The sequence below is a fragment of the Globicephala melas genome, chromosome 18, assembly GCF_963455315.2.
Source record: "Globicephala melas chromosome 18, mGloMel1.2, whole genome shotgun sequence".
NCBI classification, from domain to species: Eukaryota; Metazoa; Chordata; class Mammalia; order Artiodactyla; family Delphinidae; genus Globicephala; species Globicephala melas.
In genome coordinates this window covers 25,189,997-25,216,639 of record NC_083331.1, presented here as the reverse complement: position 1 = coordinate 25,216,639, position 26,643 = coordinate 25,189,997, and the positions used below count along the sequence as shown (strand labels likewise).

At 44.3% G+C, this 26,643-nt stretch overlaps 1 protein-coding gene across 3 annotated transcripts in view; it reads left to right on the top strand.

Annotated features, from left to right (window-relative positions):
- CNMD (chondromodulin) overlaps positions 1-26,297 on the top strand; it is a 28,549-nt gene extending 2,252 nt beyond the window's left edge. For 2 of the 3 annotated variants that reach the window (XM_060287932.1, XM_030830362.2), the window contains 5 exons: positions 4,002-4,142; positions 11,706-11,819; positions 17,151-17,304; positions 21,388-21,557; positions 25,666-26,297. In XM_060287932.1, coding sequence (XP_060143915.1) covers positions 4,002-4,142; positions 11,706-11,819; positions 17,151-17,304; positions 21,388-21,557; positions 25,666-25,881 — 795 coding nt within the window. In that variant the 3' untranslated portion in view covers positions 25,882-26,297. The remainder of the gene's footprint in view (positions 1-4,001; positions 4,143-11,705; positions 11,820-17,150; positions 17,305-21,387; positions 21,558-25,665) is intronic. The other variant, XM_030830363.2, reaches the window with a different exon arrangement.
- Positions 26,298-26,643: the final 346 nt, after the last annotated feature.

The window sequence follows — 26,643 nt, the reverse complement described above, 5'->3', positions numbered from 1 at the left end:
CGGGTAAAGATTTTGGTCCTGGTATGTATGAAAATGAACACCATTTGGCATTTAATTATTCAAGGCAAACACAGCTAACTGACAAGCTTCTAGAAAGAGAGATTGAAAGATCGCCCTGAAAGAGCAGGGCCTCCTTTTATCATAACTTGTACTTTACTGCAAGATGGTTGGTTGTCTGGTTCAAGAGAGCAGTATTAAATTCTAAAAATACAGAGGAATAGTTTATCACATTTTATTGCCAACAATCAAAGTTATCCCTGTCTCTTATAGAGGCAGGAAAATGAAGAAAATCGTGGTAGGTTTGTTTTTTTTTTTAACTCCCAAAATATTCCATGCTGATCCATTACTTAAGTCTGAAAAACAAATCACAAAATACTAAATAGAGTAAATTTGGCACCGTCTATGCATAGCACAGGCACAGGTCTGCTTTCCCTGAATACAAATGTAAATGGCCCAAACAAAGCATAATCAAGTCTCTGTCAAACAGAAAGACATCCCCAACCAAATGAACTACCCACTCTTTGGGGATTATCTATGCCTCTGCTGCTCTATATTGGTTTATAGAGGAGAGCCAGCAGTAATTTACCTCCTATGCCTTTCATATGGGTAAATCCCCTTAGGACAGGTTTACTGGAAAGCAGCTAGAGAATTCTGAAGCATTGGAGTGCTAATAATCAGGGGACAAGCGACTGGGCTCAAATATTGAGGCCATGCTTCATCCACGTTATTGTAAATGGAACAAGGCATTGAAATATGGGAAACGCCCACCAATATGACATAACTGACAACCCTACCCCGTGGGATGAGGCGAAGACATCATTGCTCGGGGACTTTATTCTCAGCCTGATTTTTCAAGACATTGTCCCAAACATGATGTAATTATCTTATGAACCCAGGCTTTATTAGAAACTCATTAGCAAACCTCCTTGGCTGTAAAAGGTACCATGTTGAGCAGACTATTGGCACATAATAAACTTTCTTTGTGCTTGGACAGAAATAGCCTTAGGTGCTAACAGCTCCATCAGTTTGGAGCAGATAATGTGATTACTGCTCCACCAACCGAGCCACTTTCTGAGCTCAGGGCCCAGTACTTCGGAAATAACTTCCGACTTTTTACCACCCCCCAACCCAAGGCACTTCAGGAGGGCACAAACCTCCATTGCTGCCCCATGCAGACAGTGTACTGCTTATGAAAGCCGGGCTGCAGCTACATTACAAAGGACGCCTCGTTAGGGAGCTTCTGCTGGCGGGGAGGTGGCGAAGGGTGGTAGAGGAAAGTGAAATTAGGATAAAAGCCACAGTTCTAGTGTTGCGATCTTGTCTCCTCAAGACCCGCTAAGAATTTGCAAACAGTTACTTAAATTTAGGGTTGCTTGAGTAGTAAAAAGCTTATGTGCAATGCTTAAAAAAAAAAAAAAAAGAGCCTCTTGTCTCATGAGTGAAGGAAGGACACTCGTGCCAGCAGAAACTCACATGCGCGTTGTCTGCCATGTGCCCTTGGACAGCCAAAATTAGTTCAAGTGAATAGGGGCTGCTCAGAGAGCACAGGGGCAGAACAGAGCCTGCTTTCTGAGCTTTACCTGCAGAAAGCCCTGGCTCAGCCAAAGAAAACAGGTTTCCCCAAACTGGCCGATGGTGAGGACGCCTGAGGTGCAAAGTGAAAACAGATTGCTGGGCTCTGCTCCCGCTTCCCCTAAAGCAGAACCCCTAGAAGTGGTTCTTTTTTAATTTTTTTTGCGGTACGCGGACCTCTCACTGTTGTGGCCTCTCCCGTTGCGGAGCACAGACTCCGGACGCGCAGGCTCAGCGGCCATGGCTCATGGGCCCAGCCGCTCCGCGGCATGTGGGATCTTCCCGGACCGGGACACGAACCCGTGATCCCTGCATCGGCAGGCGGACCCTCAACCACTGCGCCACCAGGGACGCCCCTAGACGTGGTTCTTATGATCGGGTGAGCTGTGAAGACGGTGTCCTGCAGGAATCGGAGTTCATCAGAACGAGGGAAGGAGGGTCACTGAGAATGAGGCTGAACTGCACGCCGGCATTTTCTCTTCAACTGACAGAGGGCTGTTACCTAAAAGGGTACATGCTAGCAAAGCCGTTTCTACGTCTCTGCTGATAAACTAAAATATCACCCTGTGGGTCTTGCAATAATGAGTTTTCTACAAGTAATGATCCAATAACAACAGATACTTTTCCCGGGGTTTGTCCATGCTGCGGTCAGCCATTCGTCATAAAGAGGGAGAAAATCAGACTTGAATTGAATCTGAGGTCTTTGCGGTTCTGACCTACTGACCTGACACTAAGTAGCAAGTGTCTTTCATCAGTTCCCATTCCTTCCCCTTTAAAGATTTTATAGCTTATATATCACATAAGAGATATATTATATATCATATATAAGATATAGATATATACATATATATACCTTGAAGAAAAAGGAAGAAAAGATAAGAAAAGGAACCCACCTACTACCCCATGACACAGAGAATGTTCTAGAGCAGCGGCATACTGAACAGGAGCAGTGTGTGAATTACTTTTTAAACTATTGTCCTTACCAGATGTCTAAACTAAGAGAGCCCTTTGGATCATCTAATTTAGTGGTACACTGTAAAAAAAATTTCTAATGGTGGAATTTTAAACAAGATATTACTCAGAAATCCAACACATAAAAGAGATCAGAAGCAGAGCTGCTCTGGTTAAACTGCATGGGGCTGGGGCTTGGGGTGGATAAAGGAACCTCACAGTCCCACCTACTCTGCTCCCCTCACCTCTGGACCACCTCCATGAAGCCCCAGAACTCTAAGGACATAAATGAAAATCACCTCTGAGGGGGCTTACCTGGTGGTGCAGTGGATGAGAGTCTGCCTGCTAATGCAGGGGACGCGGGTTCGAGCCCTGGTCTGGGAGGATCCCACATGCCGCGGAGCAACTGGGCCCGTGAGCCACAACTACTGAGCCTGCGCGTCTGGAGCCTGTGCTCCGCAACAAGAGAGGCCGCGATAGTGAGAGGCCCATGCACTGCGATGAAGAGTGGCCCCCACTTGCCACAACTAGAGAAAGCCCTCACACAGAAATGAAGACCCAACACAGCAAAAATAAATAAATGAAGTAATAAACTCCTACCCCCAACATAAAAAAAAAAAAATCACTTCTGAGGTCCCACTTCATTGTTTTACACTCAAGGTAACTCCCAAGACACAGGGATAAGGGGTGTGGCCATCGTTTTTCTGATTCCTGGGCCAGTGCTCTTGGACAATGCCAAGCCTCCCTCTCTTCTCCCCACAAGTCTCGTAACATAATGCTTTATGACGCCATGTCTGTCCCACAGAGTCATTAAAATGAGAACCTCTTATTTTGAGCTGAAACAGATGTGCACATTGATCTTGCTCTCTGTAAATGCTACTCTATCTCAGGCATATCCTAGTCCTGCCTGCAGTTCTTACTGTATACCACACTCCACGCCAAAGCTTGCCTGAAGGACTTAAAAAAAAATACCTTCAAAGTGACGTGCCACTGCAGATTTGTTCAGATAACAGCCCAGTTAACCCTCTGCCTCCTCAATTTCCATTTATCCATCAATGGGTCTTAACTCTGGCTGCATAGTAGAATTGACCTTCAGAAAAAGAAAGATCTGTGCTCACACCCCATCCCCACAGGCTCGGATTTGATCAGTCCAGTGGGGAGAACCTAACCATGGTAGCTGGAAATTCTACTAAGATGCTTCTACATGTAGCCAAGATTGCAAATCACTGAGCTATTTGATTTAGTATCAGAGACTATCAAAAGCTTTACTTTTAAGATATTTTTTAAGAAATCATGTATTAAGTGATTGGTCTATGAATAAAGTCCTCACAGATAACTAAGATAATCATCCTTACTATTAAGAATGATTCAGTGTATCTCTGAGAAATAGGAAGGCTACTTTATATACTGCAGATCTAAAGATAAGCCCTGAATTACTCTAAAAGGGAGGCATCACTAACTCTGATGTTCTCTTCCAGATTTACAATGTCCATTATACCATGAGTATCAATGGGAAATTACAAGATGGGTCAATGGAAATAGATGCTGGGAACAACTTGGAGACCTTTAAAATGGGAAGTGGAGCTGAAGAAGCGATTGAAGTTAATGATTTCCAGAATGTAAGTATATTTCATGCATTTAGGAGTTTAACCAGGGAAGCCTGGGAGACTTCTCATTCAGGGAGAAGGAGCGCCCCTCACACACATCCAAATGGGAAGGAACTGTTCTTTTTGGCAGCCATGGTACCACTAACCCACCTGCACCGTGCAGCGTATTCTCTCTGAGAGAGGACCACTCTGTGTCCTTTACATTTTCAAAATGAAAAAGCAACACCTTAGCATTGAAAAAAACCAAGTTCTTAGAACTATACAAAGTCTTGGCAGAGGGACTTCCCTGGTGGCGCAGTGGTTAAGAATCCGCCTGCCAATGCAGGGGACACGGGTTCGAGCCCTGGTCTGGGAAGATCCCACATGCCACGGAGCAACTAAGCCTGTGCACCACAACTACTGAGCCTGCGCTCTAGAGCCCGCAAGCCATAGCTACTGAGCCTGCACACCTAGAGCCCATGCTCCGCAACAAGAGAAGCCACCGCAATGAGAAGCCCACGCACCACAACAAAAAGTAGCCCCTGCTCGCCGCAACTAGAAAAAGCCCACGAGCAGCAACGAAGACCCAACATGGCCAAAAATTAATTAATTTTTTAAAAAACTTAAAAAAAAAGTTTTGGCAGAAAGACTTGCGAGAGCTATTTCTTTCCAAGCAGCTTTCTTAACACAGTGAATAAAATGCTCAAGCTCCTCTAGAACATTGCAAGGTCTGAAAGTGGCACTTGTCAAGAGGAGGGAAACTTTAATGACCTAATAATCTCATCAACAACAGGTGGGATCTATTTATACATGTTTCTCAATTCTTCAGATTTCCCGTTTAATCCAGGAAGTGAGCGTGGAGAAATTCCCCTGGCGTATCATCTGCTTTCTGACTATGGCCTATTACAGATGAAACCTTCGAGTCTCCTTTGAAAAGGGCACACATGTTTGCTTTCAAAAATTCAATTTACAGGCAGTTGGAGACATTAAGCCACGCATTGATGCTTCAGTGGACATCTGTGAACCGAAGTGTCACTGCAGGCCTCCTCTCTGGATGGCCACCATAAATATCTTCCTCTCTTTCATGTTCTGAGATGAGAAAGAGGCATCACTGTTTGTGCTCTCCTGTTAAATCTGTAGATGGAGTCGGTGAGACTTCATGAAAAAAGGCTCTTGAAAATAATGTCTCTCCTGATAGTTTATTGGCCTGCAAACATCTCATCGACCTGTCTTCCTCTGACTGATGAGAAAAACTAGAGATGCTTTTCATTCGAATGAAAGAACTCCCCTTGTTGAGACCCAAACACACTTCACAAGCCCTTTTGAATAACAAACAGATGCTAACCTCAGAGCCCGGCTGATGTTACACATTATTTGATGATGACAAGGGCTGGCTGTGTTCAGCGTGGGCTCTGCCCCGGGGCCAAGCTCTGCAGCCCCATGTGTGCGTGGCTGCATTTCGCTTAGTCATAGCTTTGCAGATGGTTCTGGTCAAGGCACAGGGATAATTTCTCTGGACCTATTAAAGGCTTTTACTGCAAGACCGAGGACAAGGTAAAAGGGATGTTTTCCTTTGCACTGCTCAATATAAAATTATAAAATGTGACTCCCACACATGCTCTATTCATCCAACCCAGAACAAAATTGAATACCCAGGATGTGCCACAATATCAAGATATGCAAAGGTGGTTATGCAGTTAAATAAGAAAAGATCCATCTCTCTCAAGATATGCATGTATCAGGAATATCCTTTTAAAATAGTTAATCCTGGGCTTCCCTGGTGACGCAGTGGTTAAGAATCCACCTGCCAATGCAGGGAACATGGGTTCGAGCCCTGGTCTGAGAAGATCCCACATGCCACGGAGCGGCTAATCCTGAGAGCCACAACTACTGAGCCCACGTGCCACAACTACTGAAGCCCGCACACATGGAGCCCATGCTCCGCATCAAGTCGCCACAATGAGAAGCCTGCGCACCGCAACGAAGAGTAGCCCCTGATTGCCGCAACTAGAGAAAGCCCGCGCACAGCGAGGAAGACACAATGCAGTCAAAAATAAATTTACTAAAAAAAAAATTTAATCCCAAACCTATATTTCTGTTTTATAATCCTTTGGTTCTAATAATGGTATTGATTGTGTTTTGTTCTCAGAGGCCAATGGGGCCACACATATTTTATAAACTGATCAATCGTCTTTGAAAGCTTCCATATTTCTCTAAGTCAGAACTGGTGAGTAGAACATTTTTTTGATGGATAGAACATGTTATGGGTTTAAATAAGCCCGGACTTTTGAAAACCCATGAATCAGCCACTATGGTACCTGCAGTATTACTTTCTCCTGTATTCCGAACTGTCAGTCAAATTCAGGAAGTGCTATTGGAGCCCACTGTGTGCAAGGGATGGTGTGAAGCATGGAGGATGCAAAGATGACTGACACTTGTTCCCTCCCTCAAGGACCTTACAGTCCATGTCCAGGAGGCGGACATCCACACAGAAGTGGCTTCAGGTCAGGCCGGGAAACACGCTGCCATGGAGCTGTGAACAGAAACGTGGAGCCATCGAGAGGAGGAGGCCACCGCTGTCAGTTGGGGGAGGGAGCAGGTTTTACAGAGGTGGCGAGGAAGCCGAATCCAGTCTCTGAAAATCCCAACCCTGAATTAATTTTTGGAGACAGAGTTTTGGGTGAAGTAGAAAAGAATAGCTTTATTGCTTTGCCAGGCAAAGGGAGCCACAGTGGGCTAATGCCCTCAGAACTGTGTGTCCCAACCTGGAGGGGGGAGTGAGGAGTTTACAGTAATGGTTCAAAAAGGGTGTGATCAGCTCGTGGACACTCTTCTGATGGGTTGGTGGTGAGGAGTCAGCATCATCAACCTTCCGGTTCCAACTGGTCTGGGGTCTACAGGCTTGTGGGCAGCACACAGTTAACTTCTCCCACCTGGAGGGGGTTTCAGTATCTGCAAAACAGCTCAAAGATATTGTTGTTTGTATCCCTTGATGGGGAACCAGGACCCTGCCCCAAGGCTGCACTATTGTTTCTTGACTGTTCCTCCCTGGTCTCTGCATCCCTTCCCTTCCTTAATTAGCAACTGTTTGAACCTGCCCGTTGGAACTCAGGGAAGATCCTGAAGGCTGAATGATGCCTATTTCCTGTAACCAAAGAAATAGGGGACACAGAAAGGCTTTTGTGCCCGGGAGCCCCACAGAGACCTGCTCATTATCAGCAACAGTTGAATCAGGTCTGGAAGAATGGAAGAAGAATTTTGACCGGCAGAGAAGCTGGGGCAGGGCTTTCCAGGCCCAGGGAAGACTACGCAATACCCGTGCTCAGGTCTGCTCCCAAGTTCTAAGTAGCCCGGGAGGTGGCAAAGATGAGAAAATGGAGTTGCAGGTGGGGCCAGAGTAGGAAAGTTTCTGAATTGTAAGTGAACAGCCTTCCCCGCTAACCCCACCAAGACTGTAGTAGAGCCAATGGATAAAAAAAGCCCCCTGAGAGGGAATTAGCACTGAACAAAGGGCTCCAGGCTCTACACTGTTAGAGAAAAGGTTGTTCAGGACACTTGTTAAAGAAGGTGAGGCGGACTTCATTCAAGGCAGGCTACTACCGTGGGGTTTTGTAGTAGGAGAGAGAGAGTGGGCTCAGCCCCGAATACAATAAGGAAAAGTGGGGATTTATAGCCAAAGAACAGGGTGGAGGTGTTGGTGGATGGAAAATTACTAAGAGGTTCTTTGCTAAACTGACCTAACAGGATTTTTGCTGCAGGCAGGTCAAGGAGATCAAATATCCAGGTTGATCAGACCAAGGCTGACTCAGCAGGATTCTTGCTAAAACTGGAATAAACGGGCCAAGACAGAGCCCAAGGTTGGGGCCTAGTAAACAGAGGACCCAGAGGAGCCTGACTAGAGTTAGGTCAGGAGAGTCTTTGTCAATACCCTGTGGAACACAGAAGCTAAGTTTGTTGATAATATATGAGTTACTTTCTAGAAAGTTACACCCTCAATAGCATGAGTGATGTTGGTCTAAGCCAACCCTCTCAGACCTAATGACCCATTTATATAACAAAAATCCCGGTTAGAAATTAAGATAGAATAAACTGATATATACAGATTTTCACTATACAACGCTTTTGACTTTGTGTATATTTGAAATTTTTAATTTAAAGAGCTGGGAAAAGGGAAAAAAGTGGGAGGGGGGTGGGAAAGGATAGCGCAACCTACCTGGTAGGTAAGTAGGTTATTGGTTTCAAGAATCAGTATGGCCCCCAACTATAACATAAAGAAAAAATAAATTGAAAGTAATTTATAATAAAATTTGGACTTGAGCCTGATGCACTAGAAAACATCATAAAAGTCATATGCTTGGGTCACTGTCTGTGCCACAGCCTAAAATGCAGATTGACCTAAGTGTGTGTTGACAAATTAAATACCAGGTAATTTTCTCAAACAGTAAACGAAAGTACCATTTTTTCTCCATTTGCACAGTAATTCCAGTCCTAGGAAACTGGTTGTACATTAAGACTATACCAAACATCACTCTTTTATATGTAAAACGGTGTTATGTTCTAGGCACAGATGCTTACCATCAGGCTTTTCACCCAGGGCTCTAGGTGGTTGGTTCTTCAGGGCCCCCCTGAGCTGGTTGGGATCTGACACCCCTGGGCCCCACCCAACAAAAGCCCAGAGAGCCCCCAGTTTTGGTGACAATAAAAAACTCCCTCAAAAGTTTCTAAATGGCCCCCTGGGGAAAGGACCCCTTGCCCTCCTTGGAAACTTCTGGTTTAAGCCACAGAAATAAATGAGATCCCCTAGAAAGAAAAAAATGGTGCAGCTAACATGAGATTAGCCGACTCGATAAAAGGATGTTAGATCACTGGGATCCTCACTCATTACCTTTTTAGCAAATTTCTTCATTATCACCAGCTTCTAAGGTTTTGTTTGTTTGCAAAAACAGGATATTTTCTTGACTTTCCCTTCCCTCTGTTTAATCTCTTAACATGTCTGGCTGTTTGATATGGATTTGTATCTAGACAGGGTGGTTAATAAGTGTGAACTCCTTCCCACAGGGCCCATCCCTATGGGGTTTCGGTTTTCTATGCAGCCTGTAGACTGTCAGAACTAACTCAATACATACTACACTCACATTCAGGGCTGTGAATCCTTCCAGAGCGTCAGTTCTCTCCCTGGGGATATGGTAATAGCTCTATGGTGTTTCCTCCCTGGCATCTCAGATTCAGAGGCTATGAGAGTTTGAAGTTAAAAGAACATATCACATAGAGGGGCAGTAATCCCCCTCCCCTGCCTTCTGTTTTTCAAACCATGCGCCCTAGACTTACAAGTAGATTAAGAACAGCAGACCTTCCAGAGATAGCATGGTAGAGGGCAGTGGTTCACCAAGTGTGTTCATTAGGCCACCAGCAGCAGCAGCACCTGAGTGCTTGTTAGAAGTATACAGTTTAGCCCCCACTCCAGACCTCCTGAATCAGAAACTCTCGGGGAGGGGACCAACACAGTACTTTATTTATCAAGTCCTCCAGGTGATTGGAATACAAGGGAAAGTTTGTGAGCCACTAGTACAGAAGAAACTTGGGTCCAGAGGCTGTGTCTTAGTCCCTTGAGGCTGCTATAACAAATTGCCATAGACTGAGTGACTCTTAAACAACAGAAATTTGTTTCTCATAGTTCTGGAGGCTGGAAAGTCCAAGCTTAAGGTGCCAGCAGGTTGTGTGTCTAGTGAGGGTCTTGCTTTCTGGCTCACAGACAGCTGTCTTCTCACTGTGTCCTCACATGGCAGAAGGGGGAAGGAGCTCTCTGGGAAAAGGGCACTAATCCCATTCATGAGGGCTCCACCCTCATGACCTCATCACTTCCCAAAGGCCCACTTCTGGGTACCATCCCATGGGGGGTTAGGTTTCAACATAGGAATGTGGGGGGACACAGACATTCAGTGCATAGCAGGCTGTTTCAGTTATTTTAAAACTTTGTTACCCTGAACAAGTTTCTTTCTCCCTAAACTGGTGGTCCTCAGCTCCAGCTGTACGTTATAAACACATGGGGAGCTTTTTAGCATGCCAGTGTCTGGGCACGGCCCCAGGCCAATTAAATGGGAATCTCTGAGGAGAGGCCCAGGCCTCTGTGTTTTTAAAATCTTTCCAGGTGATTTTGGTGCAGAGTCGAGACCCTCTGCAGTAAGCCTGGAGTCCATCCTCTGTAAAGGGGGGTCGGGGGGGGGGTCACGCCGCCACCTCTCTCTGGGTGAGAGGTGACACTGGGAGGAATAAGTGAAACGTGTTACATGTGTATGTGGCCAATCAGGCTGCAAGGCAGATAACGAGAAGCTTCAGGAAGAAGGAGCCTTTCCTTCTCCTCTCCAGTCTGTCACCCACCCCATTTTGCAGGGCTCCTGGCTCTGAGATTCCATATGGTGTAACCGTCCATGAATATCCTCAAGCAGGAATGACGTTTGACTTCGTTCTTCATTTAAGAGGGCTGACTCCTGAGCCAGGCCCCTAGGTTGATAAAGGCTTTTCTTCTTCCCGCTCCTTGGTGTTGACGTTAGAACAAGTTCTGTATCTTCCTGACATTTGTCTCAGCTCAACAGAAGATTGATCAGTTGAGATGTTCAGATTTGTGTTGGTATCTACATTATGATGGCATAAAATTTGTAGGTCTTTAATACCGCTTTTGGCCACTCACTAGTCATGAAATTAACCAGCAGAGGGAAAGTAAACACTCTTGGGTCAGAACATACCGTTATGCCTGATGCGCTCCGCGGGCGGAGTCAGTGCCCAGCTGTCAGCCAAGACTGGAGCCTTGCGGCTGAGGTTTCCCTTGAGGCTGTTCCCTAGGCAGAGGAGGAGACACTGTTTATATCTCACAGGGGACGAAAACAAAACGTCCAAGTCCTTGGATAAGGTCTAGGAGCAAAATTCAGTTCCCAGTGTTATAGAAAGCTACTATTTACTCTGGGCTCAGCGACTTAGGAAAAATCCGAACTGATGGAATTAATAAATTGGACCAACATCTTTTGAGAACCTTTGTGGGAGCACCAAACAAACAAAAACAAAAAAGAAAACATTCAGATCGATCTCAAGCTTAGAGCTGCGTAGGGAGGTGACATTCACAAGGAGCAAGGGCCCTGAGAGCCAAGTGCCAAATGAGGGATGAAGATGGGAGGGCTTTCAGGGAGTTAGAGAGCGGGAAGCCCACTTAGCCTGGGATGGCCAGAGAAAGCTGCACAGGAAAGATGGCATTTCATCTGAGCTTGGCAGGATGGATGGAGCAATGAACAGCTCTGTCAGCTTGGAGGCAGCCCCTGGCAGGGGCCTCCCCATCACACGATCTAAAGCACCATCCCCTGTCACTCCTATCTCTGCACTCTGCTTTATTTTTCTCCATAGCACTTAACGCCACCTGACTTTATCTCTGTTGTTTTATTTTTGGTAAATAACACTAAAAGATAAGCTCCATGGGGGCAGAGACTCCATCTGTTTTGTTCATCCCTGTACCCAGGACCTGGAATGGTGCCTAGCTCACAGTAGACACTCAATACACTGAATAAATGAATGGATGGATAGACGGATGCATAAACTTTTGTTTCCTAGGGCATCACAGGAATCCGTTTTGCTGGAGGGGAGAAGTGCTACATCAAAGCACAGGTGAAGGCTCGAGTTCCTGAGGTGGGCACCGTGACCAAGCAGAGCATCTCCTCTGAACTGGTGGGTACCAGCCTGCACCACACAGCAAGGGCTTTGGGCAGACATTGAAGGTACAACCCTTTCTGTCTCTAGTTCCTGGATAGGTTCATGACCAGAACATAAGTTCTCTTTCTTCTCTGCCAAAGGAACTTAATTATTTTGGTCCTACTCATTGGTTCCAAGTGATCATTCTTACATGATGTAGTATAATTGGAGGTTTTGGAAAACCAGATTTTAAAGTACATAAAGGGGATTGGTCATGACATGGCCCTTATTTGCCTGATGTTAGGGAACTATCTGATCAGTGATTACGACAACCTAAAGGGGACTTCCCTGGTGGTGCGGTGGTTTAGAATCTGCCTTCCAATGCAGAGGATGCAGGTTTGATCCCTGGTCAGGGAACTAGATCACGCATGCCGCAACTAAGAGTTGGCATGCCACAACTAAGCAGCCCACCTGCTGCAACTAAGACCCAGTGCAACCAAAAGAATTTTTTAAAAAAATGACAACTTAAAGGACTTCATGGGCTTCCCTGGTGGTTCAGTGGTTGGGAATCCGACTGCCAATGCAGGGGACACATGTTCGAGCCCGGGTCAGGGAGGATCCCACATGCCGCGGAGCAACTAAGTCCGTGAGCCACAGCTGCTGAGCCTGCGCTCTGGAGCCCGCGAGCCACAACTACTGAGCCCACGCGCTGCAACTGCTGAGGCCCGCGTGCCAAGAGCCCGTGCTCCCCAACAAGAGAAGCCACTGCAATGAGAAGCCCGCACACTGCAACAAAGAGTAGCCCCCGCTTGCCACAACTAGAGAAAGCCCATGCGCAGCAACGAAAACCCAACGCAGGCAAAAATAAATACATTTAAAAATAATAATAATAAAGGACTTCACGTGTTAGGATCTTTTCATTAAAGGGGCCTCAGGAGCCTCAAGCCTCACTCCAGCCTCAGCGCCGCTCAGCAGGGGGATTTCCTCCTGAAAATTCACCATAGCTGATCCCTTAGCCTCCGCTGGAAAGCAGCAACAGGGCGCTCCTTCCCTGTGCATCAGGCACCTTCATGGGAGGTAGTTCTAATTGTTTTGCCCTACGTTGAGCTGAGTGACTCCCTCTGCAATTTCTTCCCACTGGTTCAAGTTCAGCCCAAGGAGGCTACTCAACATATATCGAATTCCTTTCCTACGTGTCAGGCTTGTGAGGTGCTTTAAACGTTGTTCATCCATTTATTATTAATAGCTTGCCTTTGAGCTTGGCTTTATAAAAATTTATGTTAAGAATTGCACACAGAGTTATAAAGGCACATGTAACAATAATACCTTACACTTATTTGGTGCTTTAGGGCTTACAAAGTAACCGCATTCGTTCTCATCTTCCATTTGAGTTGCGGCAGGATAGGGTGGGAAAAAAATGGACTTTGGAAAAAGTGCATTCAAATCCCAGCTCTGACCCTTGCTATGATGTGACTTCAACTCTTTGAGCCTCAGATTTGCCACCTACAAACTACAGTGTGCGCCCTGTCCCCACGGCCCTGAACTCGATAGACAATGAATAGACGGCTGCTGCTTTCATTCTTAATTTTATTATGATCACTTTGATCTTTCCAGTATCCCCGAGAGGGAGATATATCAGGCATCAGCTCCCTCAGGGCAGCTGAGGAAAAACAAGAATAAGCAAAAGTGCCTGGAAACTGTCCAATTGTTTGCTCTCCTAGGAGCAGCCCCAGGTGTCTCAAAACAAGAGCTAAAACCAACCCGTGAGTTTTAAAAGTTGGCTCTCATGTCCTCAGTATCTCCTCTACTCCCAGTTTCCCCACCATTCATCCTGTGAGATGGGTTCCAGCCCTTCATCCCTCTCGTGATTCTCCTCTGATCATGATCTGGTTTGTTCCCCATGAGCTGCGCCCTTCAGAACACAAGTGTGGACCCACTGGTACAGAGTCTAAAAATGAGACGGAGACCGCCTGTGTTCTGACCTTGAACATCCCTTATTGCATTACCTTTTTTTTTAATGGTCCTATCACTCAGTTTCTGTTATGAAGCCTTTAGTGAACTAATAACTCTTGACATTTCCCCCATGAGTGGATATAAAGAACCAACTCCTCAACCATAGCCGACTGAGATCTTATCATAAGTTTGCAGTTCATTTTCTGATTTTTTTAAAAACAAGGTGGGGGTTTTTTTCTGATTTTTTTTTTTTTTTTTTTTTTTTGGCTGCGTTGGGTCTTCGTTGCTGCGTGCGGGCTTTCTCTAGTTGCGGCGAGCAGGGGCTACTCTTCGTTGCGGTGCACGGGCTTCCCATTGCGGTGGCTTCTCTTGTTGCGGAGCATGGGTTCTAGGAGTGCAGGCTTCAGCAGTTGTGCTCATGTGCTCAGTAGTTGTGGCGCACGGGCTTAGTTGCTCCATGGCACGTGGGATCTTTCCAGACCAGGGACCGAACCCTTGTCCCCTGCATTGGCAGGCAGATTCTTAACCATTTTGCCACCAGGGAAGTCCCTTTTCCTGATTTTTAAAAACAATACTTTGTCATTGTAGAAATTTGGGAAATACATAAAAGAATAGAGAAGAAAATCACCCACAATTGCATAATCCACAGATAGCTAATGTTAATGTTTTGGTGGATTTTCTCCATGTGCAAATGTATGTGATATTCTTTTCATAATTGAAGTTATACTGGTGTACATTCTTATTATTTTCACTTAACTTTAGGTCTTCTAAAACGTAGATTATAATGGATGTATTGTATGTCATCATATGATTATAATTTTAAAAGTCTTTTGTTCTTGAATACAGGTATCTTCAATTTTCCATTTTTCAAATAATAATAATAATTCAAAATAATTTTTTGAATACAGATATAATTCACTGTGGTGAATAGTTTTGTATTTAAATCTTTGCCTCTGAGTCTTTTCTTAGGCCATAGAGGTGAATGCTTTTTCTCGTGTTTTGGTTGTTTATAGGGTGTGTGGTGGCTTCTCTGGTGGACAAAACCAAATTCAGGCAACGTGTTTGTGGGAATCAGGAATGTGTTTGGCTGTCAGTAGCAGCACATTACACTTAGAGTGACTTAGACAAATAAGGATTTTTCTCCACAGTAAGTAATGTGGAGGTAGGCAGCCCCAGACACTGGCACCGTGGCCAGCATCTCTGATTTTTTCGTCCTTTCCTTCCAGCTCTAAACATCAACCACGCAGTCAAGTAAGGAAGGCAGGAAGACGCTTAGTGTCAACCGTGGTTTCTCTTAACTCGGGAAAAGCTGGATGCCTTCTCAGCCCCACAACACACTTTAGCGTGGATCGCATTGTCTAGAGCTGGTCACACGGGCACCCCTAGCTGCCGGGGAGTCTGAGAAAGCAGGTGTCTCCCCTGGGGCCAGCAGATTGCTGCCACCAACAAAAGCAGGATTGTATTGCAAGGAAAGGGAGGGAGGGAGGAAGGAGATGGGTCGGCAGCTGAAAGTATGTGCCGTACGCTTTTTATTTAACATCATACACTTTTGTGTGTGTGTGTGTGTGTGTGGTACGCGGGCCTCTCACTGTTGCGGCCTCTCCCGCTATGGAGCACAGGCTCTGGACGCGCAGACTCAGCGGCCATGGCTCACGGGCCCAGCCACTCCGCGGCATGTGGGATCCTCCCGGACAGGGGCACGAACCCGTGTCCCCTGCATCGGCAGGCGGACTCTCAACCACTGCGCCACCAGGGAAGCCCAACATCATATCCTTTTTATTTAACACCCCTAGCTTGTAGGTTGCGCACACGTGCATTCTTCCTATCGCCCCATTCTGTGCCCACACACTTTAGGTTGTGATGGGGTGGATTTATGCACCACTAGCTCTCATACATTTTTCATCAGTTTTGTATAACTTTTATTTTATTTATTTTTAAAAAAAATTATTTTAGGCTACGTTTATTTGGGTCTTCATTGCTGCGCTCGGGCTTTCTCTAGTTGCGGCGAGCAGGGGCTACTATTCATGGCGGTGCACGGGCTTCTCATTGCGGTGGCTTCTCTTGTTGCGGAGAACAGGCTCTAGGCGCGTGGGCTCAGGAGCTGTGGCTCACGGGCTGTAGAGAGCAGGCTCAGTAGTTGTGGCGCACGGGCTTAGCTGCTCTGCGGCATGTGGGATCTTCCCGGACCAGGGCTCGAACCCGCGTCCCCTGCAGTGGCAGGCGGATTCTTAACGACTGCGCCACCAGGGAAGCCCAGGTTTGTATAACTTTTAAAAGCTCCTATACCCAAAGAACATTCATTTCCTGGATGGAGCCATTTAACTTAAGGTAAATAACTGGATTACCTGAGTGTTAGCTACCTCCAATAACTTTAACTTGTTTTAAGGCAGCCAGAAGCCTGAGAGAGAAAGCATAAATGAAGTGCTGCTTTTAGCTAAAAAATAAGAAAACATTTTAATTTCTCCAACCTACAACCTATTGCAAACTAATAAATGCATGAAAGGAGCAACCTCGCAAAATAAATTTGTCTCCTAGGTTATCAAACTATTCTCAGCATCTCGCTGTAGGAGAAAACTCAGCATTTAGCTTTGAAATCTCAGTGGTGTGCTTGATGCAGAGAACATCTGAAATACGTTTTGTTATAGCTGGGAAATGTAGAAATGGTTTATGTTAAATACTACTTTGAACTGAAGACATTAAAGAACCAATTGCCGGCTTTTTCCATCGTGGTTTGGCAGTGGCAGAACAAGCCCCCAAAGGACTTTCACTTCACACGAAGGGCTCCTCTATCCTTTATCAGATTCCAGAGTCCGTTCAGTTGCTTTTCCTCTAAAACATCTTTGATCAAAAACATCAGGTTAACCTAAATCTCAAAGTTGACATCAAGTAATTTTCACTTCCACTCAGGACGCTCATGTTCACACATTCGAGTTATCCAAAGGCAGGATGGCATGAGGGGTGTGGAATGTTGTGAGAAAAGCTACAGAGAGAAGAGATTAGAACTTCAGAGTGCGTGTGTGTGTGGGTGCGTGCGCACGTGTGCAAACGCGAATGCACACACATATACACAGAGAATTCTCATTAAGTTTTCTTTTAAATTTTGTTGAAGTATAGTTGATTTACAATGTTTTGTTAACTTCTGCTTACAGCAAAGTGACTTAGTTGAACAGATATATATTCTTTTTCATATTCTTTTCCATTATGGTTTATCACAGTGTATTGAATATAGTTCCCTGTGCTATACAGTAGGACCCTGTTGTTTATCCATCCTATATATACTAGTTTGCACCTGCTAATCCCAAACTCATTAAGTTTTTATAGGGCGAAATAATCTTTTACCAACACATGAATCTTAATATGCAGCATGTTCCATGCCCACTTTGTTCAGTGCATTTCATTTTCACTTACTTACAGGAAGGCAAGATCATGCCTGTTAAATATGAAGAAAATTCTCTCATCTGGGTGGCTGTAGACCAGCCCGTGAAGGACGACAGCTTCTTGAGTTCTAAAATCTTAGAACTCTGTGGTGACCTTCCTATTTTCTGGCTTAAACCAACCTACCCCAAAGGTAACATTTTTAATTCTTAAGACGCTGCTTGGAATTCTCCCTGCCCTGGTGAGGTTCCTGTGAGCCCCTGCACAGGCCCAAGCATGTGACAAGGAAGATGAATCCGGGTGCACATCACAGTGTCACAGTAATTGGCATGAGACATCAAAGGGAAGGGAAAGGACAGCCGTGAATGTCGCAGGGCAGGGCCAGAGCAGCGGGGTGACAGGAAGCAGGTGGGCCCGGAACACCTCTGCCTTACCTGCGGATTTTATTTATGACACTCCCACTGCTTCCGCTCTGCCCCTAATCTCTGTTGTTTGCACTTTGCAATTTTACATTTTTTTGTTCCTAAAGCAGAGAATCAGGGGTCTAAGAAGCTGTTACACCGCCGAATCCTTATTATGGTCAAACCTTGAATTCTGGGGCAGCCAAAAGCAGCTGTGGGCGTAGGCTGAGATTCCTTAAGTTCAAGGTCCACTTCCAAGTCCGGGGAAAATAAGTGAAGGGCCCCTGGGGTTCAGAGCTAGGTTGGAGCACCCTGTGGGCTGTTTCCGGGTGGAGAAGGGCAGCTGATGAGCTCTGCAGGCCAGGCTCTTTTCCTGGATTTTGTCTGTCTCCAGGGCTGCTCTCTTGGTTCCCATCCCAGTCACCCCACTGGCCTCCCAAAGTCCTACTTTGTAGCTCTGGCTCAAGCGGGGGGAAAAGACCCCTCTCCTAGCACAGCCTAGATAGGCTATGTTCTCAGAAAGATTATGTTGAACTCAGAGAGAGAGCAGCATGGAAATAAAGAAAACACAGGAATTAAAACCACCAGACTTAGGAGAGGGGAACGAGCAGTTACTATTTAACAGGTGCAGGTTTCAGTTTTGTAAGATGAAAACTGTTCGGGAGATAGATGGTGATGACGTTTGCAGAGCCATATGCCTGTACTTAATGCCACTTAACTGTACACCTAAAAATGGTTAGAATGGTAAGTTTTATATATATTTTAGCACAATTGGAATAAACAAGGACTTCCCTAGCCGTCCAGTGTTTAAGACTCTGCGTTTCCAATTCAGGGAGCATGGGTTTGATCCCTGGTCGGGGAACTGAGATCCCACATGCCACGCACGGTGCGGCCAAAAATTTAAAACACACACACACACACACACACACACACACACTCCAGGCTTCTGATTCTGCCATGGCTAACTTATTCCTACAGTTCACAAGTCTTATTCAGTTCCAAAGCTTGGATAAGACGGTTACTTTTTAGCCCAGGCGAAGCAAATAGGATGCAATTTATAAGCTGCTGGAAGTGGCTGACTGGAAGAGTGGGCTGAGAATTCCAAAGCTACACGCATGCTCAGTGAGAAGGAATCCTCTGAGCGGTGTCTGCCACAACTCTAGGGGCTGCCAAATGGACCATCGCTTTTGCCATCCTAGGTCTTGCCCCAGCGGGTGGTCGCAACTCAATTCTCTGGCCATTTACAAGTTCTGGCTTTCAGTTCCCCACTTGCCTCCACGTGGAATGGGCCTTCTTGCCTTCCACTACCCAGGAACTCCTTCTCCAATACCTTGTCACCTTTTCCAGTCAAGGACAAAAGTTTCCAACTCTGCTACATGTAGCCCTCTCTCTGATCACTTTCTGTTTGAGGACATGCTTCTTACCCAGAGAGTTCATTCATGGATTCATTCATTCATTCAACAAACATTTATTGACACGTTTATTATGTGCCATTCATTTGTTCTAGGCACCTGGAATGTGCTGATGAACAGAAGAGACAAGAATCCATGCCCCCCCAGGAGTTTTACATTGTAGCTAAAGGGAGACAGTACATAAACACTAAACTAAAACAAGGAAATCGTATGGGATGATCCAAGGTTCTATGGAAAAAGAGCAGGGCAAGGGGTCTGGGGGTGGGGTTGGGAAGGCAGCGCTCTTGGCAGTGCTGGGATGACTGATAAAATGAGAACCGTCACCCTCTGGGAAGGAGCTTGTTTCCTACATCCAAGATGTGACTTGGCCCCTCACAGCTAACAGCATGACCGAATCTTTTTTTTTTTTTTTGCCGCACTGTGCAGCATGCGGGATCTTAGTTCTCCAACCAGGGATCGAACCTGTGCCCCCTGCATTGGGAGCACAGACTCTTAACTACTTGGACTGCCAGGGAAATCCCATGAGCACATCTTAAGTATTCAATTATGTATCATTAAGTATTAATTACACATCGTAAGTATTCAGTCATCACACCATCCATCCAAGAATTACATGCATTACATACAACACCAGAAAAGTAGAAACCACCTAAATGGCCCCAGATTTGAAAAGGATTAAATAAGTGTTGGTGTAGTCATAGGATGGAATATCATAGACATTAAAAGTGAGGGAATTTTTTTCCAGTCTCATAAATGCAGTCATATTTTACAATAAAGTCAACAAAATGAAACCCTCCCTGAGGATGCCTGGCTCCCCGCCACCTAATTCTAATAAAAGCCTCCCAGCTCCAGGGTCCAGCAACCCCTGCCCTTGGATCTTTATGCTGGCAGGTTATCAGTGTCATGTAACCATATCATCAGAGACCCTGGGAATGACGCTGTACAAGGTCAGAGGAAAGCGGGGAGGGGGGTGGGAGCTGAAGTCTGCTGAGCTCGGGCTGTGTACCAGGCACCGTACTGTGCTAGAGCTTTACATCTTGTCCTCATTTAATCTTTGCCAACAACTGTCCAGCTAACTAGTAATATTCCCACTTTATAGATGAATAAACTAAGGTTCAGAGATTGAATCACTCTCCTGAGGTCATTGTTAGTTAAAACAAGTGGAGTTGCTAAAAAAAAAAAAAAAAAAAAAGGAGTGAAGTTGAGGTTTGAATCCAGGTTTCCCTGATGCCTCTCCAGCCCTGCCACAGAAACCAAGAAGCTATCTGGGGAAGCTATGCACGGCTGGACGCACATGCATGCCCTTACAGATAACATAGCATCATATCATCATCATCACCTGATGTTTGAGGGCTTATGATATGCCAAACACTATGCTAGAACCCTTAGAAACAAATTCTCCTGAACTCTATTACTATCCTCTGAATTAGATACTATTATTATCCCCGTTTTACTGAAGAAGAAACTGAGACTCAGATGCCAAAGCCACCCTGTGTGGTCCTCTCTCCATTCTTGTTACTCGGCAGCCATCAGTCCTGCTGCAGGACCCATGAGGCATTGTGGAGGATGAGGGCAGTGGGCTGGAAGCCAGAGAAGTTCATGTTCGACCCTCTTCTCTGCCACCTTCTGTGATCTCGGCCAAGTCACTTGGTCTTTCCGAGCCTTGTTGCCCTTTTGTATAAAAGTATCTGCTTATTCTATCCCAAATGATTTTTAAAAGAATCAACCAAGATAATAGTAAATCCTCTGAAAACTGTAAAGCTTTATACCTATATAGTAAACTCATGAGGAATGTGTAGGGCGGCAAGTAACAGAATAGCAGACCAACAGTGGTTTCAACAAATACGGGTTGACTTTTTTCATACAGCCAGAAGTCTGGAGGTAGGTTTTTTGCACTATCGTCAACTCTCTTTCTAGCTCACCATCTGCTATCTGTGGCATGCTGGCTTGTCATCCTTGTGCCTATCACTTCTGGTCACATAACCCAGATGTCACATCTGCATTCGAGGAAGACGGACGAGATGGAGGAAGCTGTATCTGTCCCCTTTTAGAAAGCAAAAGCTTTCCCAGAAACTGCACTAGCATAGTCTGCTTACGTGCCATCTGGCCATTCCTAATTGCAAGGGAGTCTAGCGAAATAAGTGCTGTTTTACTTTCTCAGCCCCCAAGTAGAGGCAGGCAAAGAAAAAGGGAACTGAGAATGGATTCTGTCAGTTATCTTACAACACCTGCCTCAGTTAGTATGATAAACCAAATTCTGATTATCTGATGTTTAACTACTAACCCAAGACTGTGAAACATGCTTTATTCTTATGAAAATCATTAATACAAATTTAAATAGGATCTGGTCGTATGTGTTTTAATATCCTTTTCTTATGTTTTTCACCCTGATAAACACAGAATTTCCTTAATTATTCAAATAAAGGAATTAACTTACAGCAAGTTTTGGGTTTTTTTGGGCAGAAATCCAGAGAGAAAGAAGAGAATTGGTAAGAAAAGTTGTTACAACAATGACCACAAGAAGATTACGCAGTGGCCCATGGGGCAACCCAGGGCCTGGAAGACCAAATAACGAAACCAGACCCAGTGTTCAAGAGGATTCAGAGCCCTTCAATCCAGACAACCCTTACCACGTGTGTACTGGTGTTTGTATGACAGGTTCAGATGACTGCACTAAACCCAGCACTGAAGCAGTGATGTTTCTGCTTGAGATTTCAAATAAGCATCTAGTATTCAACTGAGACTTTTACCCAATTATTTAAAAAAATACATCTTTCGTTTGTTGCAGGGTTTATAAATGAGGGTAACAACTCCAGCATTGCTTCTGTAGTGTAAAATCCTGATTGGTTGTACTCCTTGTTCAAAGTTGTTTTCTGTGCTCTCCTTTTTTGAGTCACAGGCGAATTTATACAGACAAATTCATATCAGGAATTTGATGATTTAAAAATATTTCCGAGAGTGTGCCCTGCAGGCAACACACAGGATGAAAGTATTCTCTTTCCTCCTTTATATCCACTTTATTCGTCCATTCAACAGACATTCGTTGAGAACCTGCTCTTTTCCAGGCCCTGTGCACACAGACAGGAGTAACTTCTGCCCTTGAGATCACTCAGTCCATTCGGGAGACAGACTCACATATGGGGATCAAACACTTTAGACAGAAACCTCGAGAACTGGTGTTTGTAAGGATGACACCAACATGCTAAAAACTTCTCAAATCTTCAATGAAATGTAGTTTTACCATTACTATACTTTGCAGGAAGTGAAAATAGAAAAATAAGTACTTATGTGTAACTAGTGTTTTAATTGAAAAAATAATACATGCATGTATTTTTTTAAAACAGTATAAAAATGTATACAATGAAAAGTGAGTTTCCCTTCTACCACAGACACCCTCCCCTGAGCAACCTGTTAACAATGGCTATTTGCCCAGTTCCTTTGTATCAGTGTACACACACACACACACACATTTTTAACACAAAAAGCATACACAACTTCCACTTTGCTGGCTTTTCAGTTCCAACACAGTATTTTGGAAGCTTTTTTGTATCTCTTATATGGATCCACCTCATTCATTTTAATGGCACCATTATATTCCATTGTGTGGATAAATGTACAGAAATTGAACGAGTTCTGCTTTGGTGGACATGTATTTTCCTCGAATACCGTTTTTTTTTTTAAACTTTTAATTTTATTTATTTATTTATTTCTCTGCGTTGGGTCTTCATTGCTGCATGGGGGCTTTCTCTAGTTGTGGTGAGCGGTGGCTACTCTTTGTTGGGGTGCACGGGCTTCTCACTGCGGTGGCTTCTCTTGTTGCGGAGCATGGGCTCTAGGTGTGCAGGCTTCAGTAGCTGTGGCACGCAGGCTCAGTAGTTGTGGTGCACGGGCTTAGCGGCTCCGTGGCATGTGGGATCTTCCCGCACCAGGGCTCGAACCCATGTCCCCTGCATTGGCAGGCGGATTCTTAACCAATGCCCCACCAGAGGAGTCCCTCCTCAAATAGTGTTAATAAGATACACCTTGTACATGCTTCATAGGGTATGGGAAGGAGTAAATGAGGTAATGCAGGTGAAGCTCTTAGCACAGTGCTGGGCGCATAGGAAGCACTACCTTACTCCATGCTAGCTATTAGTCTATACCTCTTGTACACTGTAGGAGTATATCTTTAGCACTAATACTGAAACATGGGTCTGCTGGGTCAAAGAATTTTACATTTTAATGGAGGACACTAAATTGTCTTCCGGGGAATTACAGCAGCTACATGTCTTCAAATGGTAATGAAAGGCCTAATTTATTATCAAACTTTTAAAAAGTCTTGGGTGTAAAACTGTATCTCCTGGTTATCTTTATCTTGCCAGTCTTTAGTTATGTGTAAGATTGAGCATCTTTTCATACACAGAGAAGTCACTTGTACATTTTCTTTCCTCGTTTCATGTGTTGCAAATATATTTTCTAGTTTACCATTTTAGACTAATATATTTTAGAAAGATTTAGAGCAAAAAAGTATTTTTTTTTAAGTAACCCAAGGCTTACCAGATAACTCAGGACACCACAGTACTTCATTCCCTAAAGCTCAAAGAATAATGAAGAAATAAAATCTGGGACTTCCCTGGTGGCGCAGTGGTTAAGAATCCCGCTGCCAATGAAGGCGGCACGGGTAATCCATCCCTGGTCCAGGAAAATCCCACATGCCGTGCAGCAATTAAGCCTGTGCACCACAACTACTGAGCCTGCACTCTAGAGCCCTCAAGCCACAACTACTGAGCCCATGTGCTGCAACTACTGAGGCCCGTGTGCCTAGAGCCCGTGCTCCGCAACAAGAGAAGCCACTGCAATGAGAAGCCCGCGCACCGCAACGAAGAGGGGCCCCCGCCCACCCCAACTAGAGAAAGCCCGTGTGCAACAACAGAGACCCAACGCAGACAAAAAACAAAAACAAAAACTGAATAGGCAAACAGAAAATTTAATATAGTTTATTCTCTAAGTAGCTGGCCTAGCTGCATCTGGTTCTAGGGATGAGGGCATCAGCCCCTCCACAGAAGGGCAGGATGTGACTGCCCTGCTTTCAGGCTTAAGTGATCCATATTCTTGAAAAAATTTCACTGATAACAGTTTTTTCCTTTATTACATGTTGAGCTTTAAGCAGGAACACCTTCCCCGTGATCTCCGTCCTTCACATATCCCTTTAAGGAAATATCTCAGGGCAAGAACCTGAGATTTCTGCCAACTTTTTAATCCTAACAAACTTTTGTTGAACCCTCAGGTGAGGAAATGCCTCAACCAACAGGCTTTTTGACTACTGCCCTGGAAGAGTCAGTGACAATTAATGAATGAGGCAGTTTTTAATTTTGCTGTCCCAGATGAACCTATTTCAAGAGATAAGGGGGAAAAAATGTCTAAAGGGGAGAGTCTAAAGAATTTTTAAAAAAATGGTATTAAGAGAGTAAGACAAATACTTTGATGACAAAATCTGAACATAGGCTGTGTCAGATGGTGTTAATGAATTGTTAGTTTTGTGAGGTGTGATAATGGCAGTGTGGTGCAGGAAAATGCTATCTTATTTTGGTAAGACATTCTAATGTATTTATGGGTGAAATGTCACAATGCCCTCAAGTCTCTTTAAATTTACTTCAGAATTTAAAATACTTTTTAAAAAATCAAATTTGACAAAAGGTTGGCAATTGTCAAATCTAGATGTTTGGCACACAATTTTCTCCACTTTCCAATACGTTGGAAATTTCTCATAATAGAAAGCACCCCCTCACACACACACAGCAAAAAAAGTTGAATAAAGACTTTTTAAAAAGTATACCAGAAAGGTGATAGGGTTGCTTAAGTTCACTTAGCTCAAGCCTAACCTATGTTGGTGCTGCATCTCCCCAAGTTATTCTTCCAGGAAAGAGGCTTAAATTGAACAAAGAATTTACATGAATGATAAGGGTTTTTTGCCAGTGTAATTCAATGCCATATTAAAGAGGATATAGACTCTTTACCACTAGAAATCCATGAAAAGGAAAACCAGATATTACATAACTTGGCAGGGGCACATTTCTTCCAGTTCTGTGATCTCTCCGGCAGTGAAAATAGGGTTCTGTAGGTGACTTTTACTTCGATACGAGTTTGTATTTATGTAACTATAATGATGGCACATAGAAACTAGAAGATAAAGTTTAAGGTCTTGAAGTTTTACACCGTATGGTGTCTTCTTCTGAGTGTTACAGACCCTTATGTTGACACGAAGGCAGAAGCTAAGTGACCTGGCAGTGTTCTCAGCCAGTTCAAGTGGAATAGCAATCTGCTGTTAGCCTGGATCAATGCGTTTTAAAATGTGCTCCCCAGAGCCCTGGAAGCCATTACTACAAGAAGGCACCAGGGTGCCGCAGCAGTGGCAGAAACGCCACTTTTGAATCACGCTCCCTGTTTTCCTATTTAAAACAAATTGAGTCACTAGTGAGTGGTAACCATGGCTCATTTAAGGCATGGAGAAACTTCACCATAACATTCAAAAAACAAAAAAAAAAACAAACCTTCCTGCCAGTGACAGATTAGCTAGGATGGAAGTTCCCTGATGTTAGAAGGATTTCTGAATTATAAGGTTTAAAGATTGAAAACTTCTTACAGAAAATAATGCTGATTTCTGGTAGCAGTGAGACATTCAGGACCTTATTTTAAAATAACGTGGATGCTATAAACTTCTCATTATGAAGGAGACACAAATAATTCTCTTTTATTTCACAGCAGCAGGAAGGAGAAGGCATGACATTCGACCCTAGATTGGATCATGAAGGAATCTGCTGTATAGAATGCAGGCGGAGCTACACCCACTGCCAGAAGATCTGTGAACCACTGGGGGGCTATTATCCATGGCCTTATAATTACCAGGGTTGCCGTTCAGCCTGTAGAGTTGTCATGCCATGTAGCTGGTGGGTGGCCCGCATCTTGGGCATAGTGTGAAATCACTTCATATACCAGGTGCTGTAAAGAATTAACTCCAGAAACAACCAAAGTTTGAGGCATCTTGATGCTGAAGGGACCACAAAGTATTTTATATTCCATCTGAGCAATGTTATTCGAGACACTTAACAGAATATTTTTGAACTGCTTTACAGAACTTTATCCAGAATTGCAAATGTACTGAAAGGGTAGTTTAAGTCTAAAATATCATCATAATCCTTTTATTACTTGCTCTTTTTTGCTTTTCTTTGCCAGTAAGGCCTGCTTTTAAGACTTCCTTACCAAGCTATTTTGAAATAATCATGAAAAATTATTTACAATTTGTCAAAGATCTCAACTGTGCACTTGAGTTCCTTTTAAATCGTCACTAAAACAATTGTCTTCTGTTGTTATTTGTACATAATTCCTCAGTTGTTCTTAACCTTTATTGTTCTTTCCCAGTCTTGCAAATGTGCCCCCAGAGTTCCTAGATAAAAACATAGACAGAAAAGGGAAAACAAGACATATAATGGCATCTGAGAGTGAACACTATAAGGCAGCTCATAGGAAGTTCTTTATCTATACTATGTGTTGGCATGTGATTAAGAGGTGGCTGCCCTGTTAACAGTCACCCCCAAGAAAAGAGAATTAGCAAGCGTTAGGATACAGAGGAAAAATGCAGGTGAAGGTAAATCAGACTTGTGGGGAAAGGACTTTCATTGACATTCTGAAAACCAGGTCTTCACACCCTTTCAGTCTGCTTTCAGAAAGTGGTCATTGGGC